A 13,005-nucleotide genomic window follows, 5' to 3' on the forward strand; every position below is an offset into this window, starting at 1 on the left:
TAAAAGTGGTTTAAACCACCACACCTACTTACTGCAACGGGGTTGGGCTAGATGACCTTTAAAGGTCCCTTCCAACCCGAAGCATTCTATGAAACCAAACCAAACTTGAAGTAAACCCCAGCTGTAAATTTCTCCTTGGTCTCCACCCATCCAGCTCAGCTAATGAATGTAACTAAAGGTTCAGAACTTTGTGCCGTGAGTAAAGAAAATATTTTTTTCCTAAACAGGCTTGATCGACTCTGGCAAAATGGATTCCCCCTCCATGCTACAGAGCAAAAAACACACCAAAAAGACCAGTAATCAAATGAAAAGCACAGACAACTAATTATATACTTCAGTTTCTTCAAAAGCTACTTTATATAAATGATTTAACTTACTGTAAAATTCAGCTGACACCCACCCATGATGTAATCGAGGAACGTGCATTCTACTATGATCTAAAAATAGACAATAGAAATTAACTTTTTTTTTTTAATGGGAGAAAAGCAGTGATTATTATTGCAGCAACTTTTGAGGTTCCAGACTTGTTATCTTTGCCCATGCAACGCATTACTTGTACTCTTTAGATACCCCACCCACCCCCTGCAGTGAGGACATTTACAGCGTGTGCCATCACAGACTTTTTGCATCACAATCCCACCTTTTCTACAATTACAGGCAGACAACAAGGCAGCTCCAAAAGCACTGTCATTTACAAAACAACGTACTGGGACAGAGAGATTTTAATTCACCATAAAACGGGGCCTGGGAAACGCAGTGGTTCAGGAAGGGCCTTGCAAATTGACAGCTGAATCATGTGTCAGTTCTCCCCCCTCCCTTCATCTTCTCCTGAAGATGCCATCTATATGGCAAAGGTTGCTTGCCAATCTGTCTCCTTATATGACTCAGATACCTGAAATATTTAGTCTGCATATTTCAAGATATTTTAAAGTGTCTTACAGTTTGAGGGTAAAGGCACACTATATGAGAGTTATGCCTTAACCCTTAAAAGCAAAGAGACATCCCAGAATATATTACTGACCTCACAGTGCTTAACGCTCACAATGCCAGAGTTTTTATAGTTTTTTTTCTTCTGTCTTTTCTTTTCATTGATGCACTCAAATTCAACCTGCATGAATGCAAACAAATCCAACAAAAGCACTATGATTTATGTAACAAATATTAGAATTCTTTATTCTAGGACTGATACTTTGGGCTTGTATTAAAAATGCAGTTTAATCCACTATCAAGCAAAATTAAACCCAGCCTTCCCAAAATCAGCAAGAAAAAACACATTATCAAGACAGAAATCCTCTCTTACTCAAAAGCTTACAAATGTGCTTACTTACACAACTAAATTTCAACCAGACCAAGAGATTCTGCAACAGTTTCCCTCTGAGGGTTCTACTAGTAAATTTTTTTTTGTGGTAGATATGGTGATTCAGGCAAAGCATCACTGGTTTCCAGCAGCTGTGGCGGTAACATACGAAATAAGAGGTATATGTTTAAGCTTTCCAAAATGGGTTGCTGAGCCTTCATCAACTAATCCAGCAGCTTAACCTCCAAGCACAACCAATGGCGAAGCCAGGTCAGGCAGCTCCTGCCACCCCACAGTCAGGATGGCACACTGCAGTGTGCCTGGTGCACAAACTGCCTGAGGAGGCATTGCAGACATGCCTCCTGGCAGTGCCAGAAACAGCTGCCACTGCTTTGGTTTTGAAAAGTCATCTTGCAACTAATTACAAGCAAAAAAAAATGCACTAACAAGGTCAGCACTCGAGAACTCTACATGCCTCTAGGTTACCCTCTTTTTCTTCCAGACTTCACCACCAGCATCACTTCTATTTGATGGAAACTGTCTTTCAGGGACTTGGCCTTGTACTATCTCAGTTGGTGAGGTACTCACTAGTAATGGCCATGAGACATTTACAATCTTTTAACTATATTTTATAATCGTCCAACCAGAGCTTACAAGTAGCAAGCATGGGGAGAAAATATACCTTAAGGTAAGGGGAGAGAAAAAAGAAAAAAAAAAAAAAAATAGGAATTCTCCAGAGAATGAAAAGCCACCCATTCAGTCACTCAAGATCAGCTTGATCTGGTTCTTTTCAGCAACTAAGAATAAAGTCATACCCATGCTCACCTCAAGAAAACTTGAAAGAAGTTGTGCCAAAACTCCCATGGCTGCAGTTGAAGTCAGAATTGTGGGAGTAACTAAGGATCACACTTGGAGTATATAGCCAAATTCTAATGTGTACTAGAAATACTTTACAGACACTATCAAACTAATCATATCACACAGTATTAAAGATTAGTTCCTTTTAAAAGTAGAAGAAACCTGGAACACATTATTTGTGTTGTCTCTTATCTTTGCTTCTTCTTACTGACACAGCTAGAGTTGCTACAACCATAGTTCTCACAAAGACTTTAAGGCATTTCCAAAATGAGCACAGGGCGATTATAAACTTAAAACACTTTTCCTTTAAATTCAAAAGAGACTGTGCCTATTATCCTACTAAGGTGTAGTGAAAACAGGTATTTGTATTCTCAAGGAGCCTTTATACCACATGCTCCACACTGCACAGGAACTCACTACCACAGTTCTTGTAAAAAAGACATGCTTGAAAACATGAGTACCCAGTACATTTGTTTCATTTCCAATACTGCTCTGTAACAAAAGCGCAACTTTAAAAAAAAAAAAAAAACAAACACAGAATGGAAAAAAATATCTTGTTAAAAGATTCTTAAAATCTCCATTTAAAAAAGCAGAAAAAAAATGATCCTATGAAAACCTTCTGTTCCTCCATTTATTTTTTGTACGCTTTAATTACAACAATGAGAAGGATTTCTGTCAGCATTAAAAGCTAAACTAATACTATCTGGCTCCTGAAAAATCTAAAAAATAGAAAAAAAACACCTAAGCGCTCCAACTAGGCAACATAGGAATTACATGCCCAGGATATGAGTCCCAAATTCCTTACAAACAATATAAAACCTGAAGAGGCATTAAACTGAACTACCCATAATTCAAAATTAATTCAGAAAGAGGTATCTAAAAGAAAAGCATGGCATGGTAAAAGCAGGAATCAAAAGAACACTACAGTGAAGGCTGACATCACATTTAACAGCTCTGAGGAATTTAGTACAAACGAACACTCAAGATTTCTAGAAAAGTACAGGCAGGCATTCTTTTATAGATAAATATCCCACTGCTATTCATGCAGGAGCAGTTCTGCAGATCTTACAGAATTAAAGAAAAAGATGGTAAAATATTCTGCTAACATACATGTCCATAAAACAAAGACTTTTAGGCTAAGGGTGCTGTGCCATCTTTCCTCTTCCATAAGTAAACCTTGCCTATTGAAAGGTTTGCAGACTGTTACAGTTCCTAAGAACAGATGATTTCACTTTCAAGAAAAGCAACACAATGTAATGCATTCAGCTGCAGTGGCACAAGTGTTGAACTTCTTCATATTCACTGAAGTATGCATGGTAGTTCCGAGTGCCACAATTTAAATAAAGGTCTGAATAAAAACTGAAAAAAATACTACAGACTATGGCTTTTTAATCATAGTGAAATTTGTACTGCATTCCATCTTTTAACATCTCAGATTTTTTGCTTTCTGTATTTTTATGCTTAGTGAAATTAATTTGTGCTGATGGTTGGGTATTTAGTTATGTAATATTAATTAGATATGTAATATATGTAATTTAGATATGTAATACTACAAACTGCCACCAAGATATTAATCCTAGGAAAGCAGATGCATAATGTAAATGCTGAGTCAGCCTCAGTGACAGCAGCACTGTTAAGGTGTAGCAGCATTGATACCTGCAGGTCAAGTGACCCAAGTTTTGCTCCAAAACGAATAAAACAGCTTATCTAAACCCTACAGGCAGCCTAGAGTATATAAGACTTACAGGTGAGGACCGAGATGCTTCCTTCAGTTTTGACATCGTAGTTTGAAAACTTCCTATGAGATCATGAGACCCATCACTATCATAGTCATAGCACTCCACCTAAAATGAAGCATTATTAGTGTCAGTACCAGAAACGGCCCTACAGAAGCAATAAACACTGCAACAGCATTTCTAGTTCAACCTCAACATCCAAACCATTCCCACATCTCATATCATGGAGGTTTTCCTCACATTGCAGTCTTAGAATTGCACAGATTTGCATTTAAAAATTATGGATTAAGATGGGTAAAAGTTAATACACCCAGTTTCAGAATACTAAGCAGCATGAGGTTTCATACAAGCGAGTAACATCAATTATTTTGAAGTACTTTTTATGAGTAGGGGAGTGTGAAGAAGAGTAAGAAAGCAATACAGATAGTTATTCTTAATACCTGTTAAAAACTCTCTTAATCCATGATGACAGAAAAACTATCTCCGAGCATTCAGCTAAAAATTTAGTAAATCTGTTATTCAGCTATCATGGGGTTTTATACTACTTTCTTAATCTTCAAGATAAGTCAGAATTCATAAGTGTATGAAAGCTCAGCCCTAAAGAAATTCAAGTCTTCTTTCTAGATTTAAGATCAGCAAATTTAAAGTCTCTGTGATATAATCCACACTTCATGTATCAAATGTCAACTAAAACCCCCCCTTTTCCTCTATTCACAATGTTTAATGCTAAGTTTTACTATTCAGTCAGCTCATCTTTTAACACCCCAACTGACCAAAGGCAGCAGAGCAAGTGAAGAAGACTCTTATTTAGTTTTGAGAACCTATCATTTTGACTGAGCATAATTTTACCACTGTTAACTTAACCTTACAGTGTCCTCAATTTTTGCTTTAAATCTCAACTTATGAATGTGACCCAGCTGCCTTTCTAAATAAAAAGCTGGCTATTTATCTGGAATAGCATATGTTAATTCCATCCACTTTCAGTATTTTATTTCAGTTTAGCAACAGACATGCTAGCTAACTTAAATCACAAAAAAAAATATTTATAATTATTATTAAAAATTTAATTAATTACAGTAATAAATCAAAAGTCAAAGTAGGAATCCCCCACTATTTGGAATCAAAGTTTACTTTAAGAAAAACTTTGCTGAATATATATGGCTTAAACTGAAGAATTTTTTCATGTCTGTCTTTCCAGACTCAAAAAATCATACATTATATTCAAGAAACCATTTAGTTGTTTACTTGGCCACTTCAGTTACAAAAAATGAAGTAAAGCAAACAACAAATACAACAAAAAAAGCTCATAGATTCAAGACTTGGAGAGGAATTAAATCCCTGAAAGCAAACAGCAATGTGGAAGTACAAAACAGGATGTGTATGTTGCAAGTTTTACATTGGGCAAAACTTGACCATGTTGCAGTTTGCACTGCTCCTACAACACTCTGAATGCAGTAATAAATGCACGCACATGCACTGAATAGAAACAAATCTCATACAGGCAGCCATAGAACTGACAGACTAATGTTCATGGCAGATGCTATGTAAATTCTTTTGAATGCCATAAATTAAGCCAATCAAACACTCAGCCAAGTGCTTCAGTGCCTGAAATTTAAACCTGAAGCCATTTCCTGATCCAGCAGTTATACCTGTTCAGAGTTAGCAAAGTTATTTATTTTTCCTTTAAAAGGTATCAAATTTTGGCGTGCTTGATATGTTTGACCCTTCTAAGCCAATTTTCAATACTCCAGGCAAGAAAGAAGTATTTATTTTGTTCCATGTATGCTCTCCTGGACACACAATAGTGCTAGGGAACCATGTGATAAAATTGCACGGATATTTTCCCCAGCAGAACCAGGCATGCTGCCTTCAGATGAAACACTCACATTTTCTACACAAAAACTTCACAGACTGCAAACACACTCACATGGAATACAGCAATAAATCCAGAAGAGAGAGAATCAGCTTGGTTTGTGCATTGCTGGGGATACGCAAACTAAGCCATTAAATAGTGAAGAATCACTCACTGTAGAGAAGTTGGTGGTTTTTACTTACTATGACAAATAGCCCATTACGCATGCAACTGTGCATATATAAATATATATGCACATATATATAAAAATATATAAAAGTGTTAAAGGTATTATTTAATTCTTTCACAACATTATAATAACAATTCTGTCTGCATTTTAATATTTTAATTGACAGCTCCCAGATTTCTAAGTTAAGACATAATCCTACTGTCTGCCTACAAGTCCATAGTGACTATGTAAAATCCTCTGGAAATAAACCTACACCTCTGAGGCAGGATTCCAAAGAACAGTCTCTATTAAAATGACAACAGAGCTGAGAATAACTCTATCTTCATAGAAGCATTTGAACCTATGGTCTATAGTTTTAGAATGGCTGTTTACTGAAAAATAGCAATACACTTACAATATATGGACATGTAAGAGCTGTCACAGCTGTTCTGAGGAAGAGGGAAGCAGACAGTAAACAGGTTCTGGGCTTGTAAAGTAGTTCATTGTTCTGCTCTATAATTATGTATTTAAATCCATTGAGGTGCTTGCAACACCCAGATCCCTGTGTCTGTTAAGCACTTTCCAGGACTGCCTCAAGTCGTATGACTAATAACTGTCACATGCAGATCAGACTCCCATTTTTCCATCCCAGAAAAAAATGGCAAGTATAGAGGTTTGTTTCTTTGGGTTTGGTTTGGTTATTTATTTTTTTTCAAATGCTAAAATATCAGGTTCCTAATATACTCTTAATAGTTTAGAAATGGCATTTTGATTGGTTGCTCAGCTTCAATTCTACCCCTAAAGGGAATTCCTTAAGAAAAACATTCGGAAGTTAAACATAATTTATTCAAGATAAGATGTGAAGATATAAAGAGTTATATACCAGCCCTGCCTGGTAGAATGATCACACAACAGGTTTGGCTGGCTCAGTTTTATCTGAGGAGAAAAATGCTACATCTGGTATCCACAAGATACATCTAGTCCACATCTGTCATCTCAGCTAGTATACTAAGCGAAATTAATTGTATCAAGCAGTATATTAAGAAATTCATTGGTGTTACCTGTTGCACCAGTAACAAAGTAACAAAGTATTACAAGATCCATAATGTAGAAAAAAGGATATTCTAGCCTCTACCATGCATCATTCACTATATACAATATCTTAACATCACAAATATTAGCTGATGCAACACTAAAACTGTATGATCCAAGTAAGAAACTGAATTGGACATTTCAAAGTTATTACTGTTACCTGGTTTCCCAGACTGAATTTCGAAGACCAACATTAACCAGATAATGCATCACAAACATGAGGCACATTTTTCTCCTAAAACATGCATGCAGCTCTGTGACTTTCAAATAAGAAACCGAATACTTTCAATTTGAAACAAATACAAAATAACTAGAATAACACATATTCTGTTTATTACATATTGAATTTTTTTTTAATGCACTAATTCATACACACATTTCATACACACTACCTTGATTGACTTATCCATGTCACTGTAGCACAGAGAATTGAGAGAGATTTTAAAGGGCCTCCAAACAGGATTCAGGTTGTTTTTAATAACCTGTCAAAAAAAACCCAAAAGCCAGAATAGTACTGTTCACAAGAGTGGAAAGGAATCATTGTAAGTGGTCATACCTTCATTTTTGTAAGCAAAACCAGTTGACTAATGCTGCTGTGTCAACTGCAATCCAAATGCTAACACATAGGATATAAACAAACTAAACATTCTTAACATGCAATACCACTGGCCAAAAGACAGTATCTTTCAACTCCACATTTTTCTAGACTGCACTGTTATCTACTATAACATTCACCTGCTACGCAGCAAAAAATTAAAATTTATCTTTACATAAATATTGATGTTGCAAAGTTTTTTAATATGCACACAGATACACACAAACATATATAAATGTGTGACTTATCAAAAAACATGGAAGAATATTACACAAAGTTTTCAATATATTGATGTTCTGGAGATTACAATTCATTCCAACATATTTATTCTGAAATGTAACTTAAAGAAACATTCCCTCAAGAAATTTATGCTGTAGTTAAGCAGAAACAGCTCATGAAGACGAAAGGTCTCTCAAGCTGAACGCTAAATAAGTGATATTTAAGAATAATACTGAAAGATCCTCAGAATTTGTCGATTGGAAATTATCTGTAATATACTCAATACACCAAGTAGTAGTCATAAAGTTCAAGAAACTACACACAAGCAGCAATACTTAATAATGTCTAACAGTAGTAAGCCTTATACTTCAAGCACTGTAGGAGTACAGAGAAAGAAATGTTTCTTTTGAAAGTTAAACCAATAAATAATAGTTAGGAACATATTTTTTTTTTAAATCTTTAACATAATGTACTAAACCTCCAGCCAGGTCTAGGCTATAACAGAAAAATCTGGATTCATTACCAAAACTGAAGATGACTGAAAGCATCATGGAAAAGATATTTTATGCAAAAAAAAAGAAAATCTCATGAAAGAGACTATAAATCTCACACAAAAAGGATTTATACTTCATCAACATCCATGCTTCAAAATTAGTATGGTCACCACTTTAAATTTGCACAGCACCTCGGTTATGAGTAGGGCCTGAGCTTCCACCACAGCGAGACTTCTGAAGATGCTCCTACCCTGTCAAGGCGCTGCCACAGGACCACTGCACCTCTTCCTGGGTGCAATGCTGTTGCTGCTCAAGCAAGTTTTCCCTCAGTCAGTGCTCTCCTTGGCTTGCCTTTGCTGTGCAAGCATTCAGTACAGTTCCTTTTGTTAGTAAAGCCAGGTGACACTGACATAGGAACAGCAGTCACAGGAATGCCCAAGTTCTCCCCTCAGAGTAGCACTGAGACAAATGTCCTTGTGTAAGTATGCACCACTCCTTCAAAATACATTTTCCTCTAGATTGCAGAAAGTTTTGTTTGCTTGGTTTTGGTTGGTTTGTTGTTTTTTTTGTCTTCTGTTTTTTTGTTGGTTTTTTTAAATTGTTTAAAATCGGATGGCATAAATCAGAACCAGAGTAAGGCAGACGTCTCATTCTATCACAAATTCAGTGGAACAGTTGAGGTGATTTCTATCTGGTTTGCATGTCAACTACCAGACCATTCTCTGGGTTTTTTTTTTGTGCTATGTTACACTGGAAATCAAATAACCTTAATCTCTAGGTTGTTGACTAAAAATATCCTACCTCTGTTCTGTGAACCATCACCCAGTTTCCATCTCCAGTCTGCTTGTGGAATTCCAGATAAGGATCTGACTTTCCAAAAAAATCCTGCATTTAAAGAACATGTAATTATCCCAGAACAGCCTGTGGCATGAATGCTACTAAATGCTAGTTAAAACTAAATATTCAGGTAACAAAAGCTTTAGATGAAGAAATGTAAATCGGATTACATTACTACTTGTGAAAGGGAGAAAGAAAAGGGGACGTGTGTGCCAATTCAGGATGAAAGTCCTGCAGTGTCCACATACTAAATAGCTGACAGTTCAAGCAAAAGCTATGTATGTCTAAGTACTATGATGGATAGTTGGGAAACTAAGAATTTCATCCAGTTTACTCTGAATCAATTTTTCTTAACTAAAGAAGAAATCAAAGAAAAATCTTAATGGATTAACTATTTCAGAAAAAAAAAAAACAAAAAAAAAACACACTTTTTAATGAATCTTGCTTTAGCAAGATTCTGATTCAACTATTTTATCAAAGAAACAGCAAGCATTTAAATACCTTATTGTCCAGTTTCCTTGCTTCTACTTCCAGTACAACCACCCGGTTATCTTTTACTTCTTCAGCTGTAATCTAGATAGGCAAACAAAACACCTATTTTGTATTCTGGAAGTGCATGAGTTTCTCAAATTTACAACTCCTATGACAGGTTCATTAAAAAGAAAAATCATGTTTGCTCACAAATGAAGCATCTATAAATGGGGGGTGGGGGGAAGGAGGAACAGCTTTATTTGATATTTGGATTCACTAGATGACGACACTAACACCTACATACAATGCCTAAACAGCAGCACATTGGATGCCTTAATTACTTTGATGAATGCAATGAGACTTATAGCTGGAGAAGGTGGGCTGCTCTCCTTTTGGGTGACAAAGAAATGCTGGGGGGGGAGGGGGAACTATTCTTTAAGATACTTTTTACAGCACTATAAATTAGACACACTGTGTTCAAGCCACTAACTAAAAAAAAAAGCCACAAAAACATTTCAGGATAAATGCTGAAGAGATTTATTGTCTTAATTGTCTTACCATAATACTTCCTCTTCCAGCAGGTCTGCCATTTTTAAGTACCAATGGTTTTGTTAGAGTCCTGCTAGAAACTACCTGCCAAGACAAAATTTGAGTATCAAACATTATTAGTGCACTTTAATAAATATTCAAAGAAATGAACTGAGACTATATTTTCATTTTAGAAAGTTTTCATTTGTCATGAGGATGACAGCTTCACATGTACTTCCCACCATCTCCTATAAATAAACAGATAATACTTGATACACTTCAAAAATTTTAAAATATATATGCAGATACACAGATGCAGAGTTTCAGGATAGATATTAAATAAAATGTCTTCTAATAACATGATACACATATAAAGATAATATCTTCAGTTCCAATCTCACATTGTTCTTAAGTTTTTCATACATAGCATAAGAAAAAAGGAAGCCACATTTCATACAGGGCTTTAGCAAACAGATCTATAAACATCATGTTTGCCACACAAACATCTGCCTCCCCCTGTAGTATTTGTAGTTGAATATATTCTATCCACTTCAGGCAGTGCTTTCTCAAAAGTGTGTCTACCCATCCTACAGATGCTTCTTTAAGAATGTAAAAAATTCTTAACTTTAAATTGTTGCCACATTTCATTCCACAATGCCTGTCTTCCTAATGCACTTAAAATAAAAATACATTAGACACAGGGGAGGAATAATCTTAAGAAGACTCTCCTGAGAAGTGCCTCTGAAGGATCTATTAGAAAGAAAAATTAAAAAGAAGCTGCTTGATTGTGATAACACGAATAGCAGAATTTGACAGGGAAACTGGAGTGAAATCAACAGTAGGCAGAACCAGAATCACTGCTTGCCTTAAATTGAAATCAAATTAGAAGGTTATAGCATGGCCTTTGTGAACACTTTTATGGTGCTATACATCACATCTCTTTTTATGGAGCACAAAAATAAGAATTTGAGTTTTAGCAGTAAGTAAATAGCAATTGCTACTTCGTGCTCATTGACAGTCCACTCACTTTCCAACAGCAATCTCGACAGTTATCATCCCAGACTATATATCAGGGCATCAACTCAAAATCTTTTGCAAATAAAATGTATATACACTGAACTGAGGCTTGAAAAAACAAATTAAGGGAATCTTAGTCAGCTTGAAAGTACCCCAACTACACAAGAATATAGTAATAAATTTAAAGGGAAAAGTGTTTAATGATTTGCAGTAACTTGTATTTTCTTTTAAGGGAAATCAACTGCATACTTACTTGTCCCAGTGTACATTCAAACTCTCCTAAGAAGTCATCATCACTCAGATCAAAGGTTTTATTATCTATGTCATATATTCCAAATTTAAGTTTCTGAACAAGCTCAAAATAGTAGTCAATTAGGAATTTCTTGGCAAACTTGGGGTTCAAGGAATTCTTAACTCTCTCTGTGCGGTCCACCTGCAGTTAGAAAGATATCAATTTATCTGGTAATTCACCAACCAAACAAGCACTCAAATCAAATAAAATATTATGAAAGACTTTCAAAAGTTCTGCCTACTATAAAGTATAATCTTTCTACAAACCTTTCATCAAATATAAATACCCACATTATACTAAAACTGCCACTGCTGTAAGTCAGAGGTATTCAAGGACCTGTTTTCCTTTGCTCCTTGTAAGAAGCAAGTATTCCTGCATGGGGAATAACGGCATTAAAAACGGAGTATTGTCAAATCCAGGATGAGACTCTAGTTCTGGAGTACTATACTTATAAAAGCACATTTAAGCACTCAGAAGACTTCTTCTGTTGGTCCACACATGACTGGGTGCTAAAAATAAGACAGGTGTAAATATTTATAGGAACACAATTATTAGTATGCTGCCTGCATAAGTGTTTTAGACATAATCTAATGTGAAGTATTCAGAGGTGCTGGTATACAAGTGAAATGCTTTAATGAACTCGTACGCTCCACTATTTCAAAAGGCCCAACAAGTGTGACTGTGCTTTCAGCAGATCCGTGAGAAGCACCACTCTGTACCTCATACCACTGCTGCCCACTCGTGCTCTGGAGAAGCACACACAGTGGGTCTGACTTGGACCCCACGTCTTTGTCCAAGAGATTGGTGCAGGCGATGGTCAGCTCCACCTTCGTGACACACTGTGCCGCCATTTCTCAACCTGGAAAGCAGCAGCAGAAACAGCCATTTTTCAAATGGATTTAAAAATGCATTAATTCTCTGACTGATCATTAGAACTGTCAGCTTGTCAGGAGTGAGAGTGGAGAAATTTTTGCAAATTCTGGGATTTATGATGTACCAACATTACAGTATCACTGCCATACTCTTGGCTTCGCCACTCGAGTACAAAATTTCACGTTGAAACCTGCACATAAGAAACAAGATCAGGTTTCTCAGAGCACTTGAAGAACTAAATGGAAAACAAGGATACACCACAAAAAAAGCACAGTGGTTTGAACTGTCAGTAAATATTTGCAAGCTTTAAATTACATCCTGTAAAGTCCACATGAATGCCAGTATCTTATAATGTAGATTTTAACAATAATTCAATTAATAATTAAAAATATCACACTGTATACTCCTCTCACCAAACCTTTGTAACAAAATGCTGAAGCCATGAGGATGGCAGCATTGAAAAAGGAGTTTAAGTGGGTAACATGAATAGGTGATCTTCTTGTAGTACATCTTCACAAACAGCTAGCACTTTTAATAATGGGGATAAACAACTCTGAAGTCAAGTAACAACTGAGAATTAGGAGGAAGTGTTCTCTCTGGAGGTTCATTTTAAAAAACGAACAACTGAAAGCTTTTACACACTTCCTCTTAAATCTCCATTATTCTTCATTGGAA

General features: G+C 35.9%; 1 protein-coding gene across 1 annotated transcript; it reads right to left on the bottom strand.

The window, feature by feature from the left end:
• Window positions 1–377: 377 nt before the first annotated feature.
• Window positions 378–12,318, bottom strand: LOC103781954 (copine-3-like; the record flags this gene model as incomplete). The annotated part of the gene is made up of 9 exons (XM_008949682.1): window positions 12,177–12,318; window positions 11,419–11,598; window positions 10,179–10,253; window positions 9,651–9,722; window positions 9,114–9,197; window positions 7,397–7,486; window positions 3,901–3,999; window positions 1,022–1,108; window positions 378–437 (listed from the first exon to the last, which is right to left on the bottom strand). Coding segments are annotated over exons 1-9 (879 nt in total), but the record flags the coding sequence as incomplete, so codon positions are not given.
• Between the last annotated feature and the right edge of the window lie 687 nt (window positions 12,319–13,005).

Source organism: Merops nubicus, unplaced genomic scaffold (genome assembly GCF_000691845.1).
Source record: "Merops nubicus isolate BGI_N331 unplaced genomic scaffold, ASM69184v1 scaffold41811, whole genome shotgun sequence".
NCBI classification, from domain to species: domain Eukaryota; kingdom Metazoa; phylum Chordata; class Aves; order Coraciiformes; family Meropidae; genus Merops; species Merops nubicus.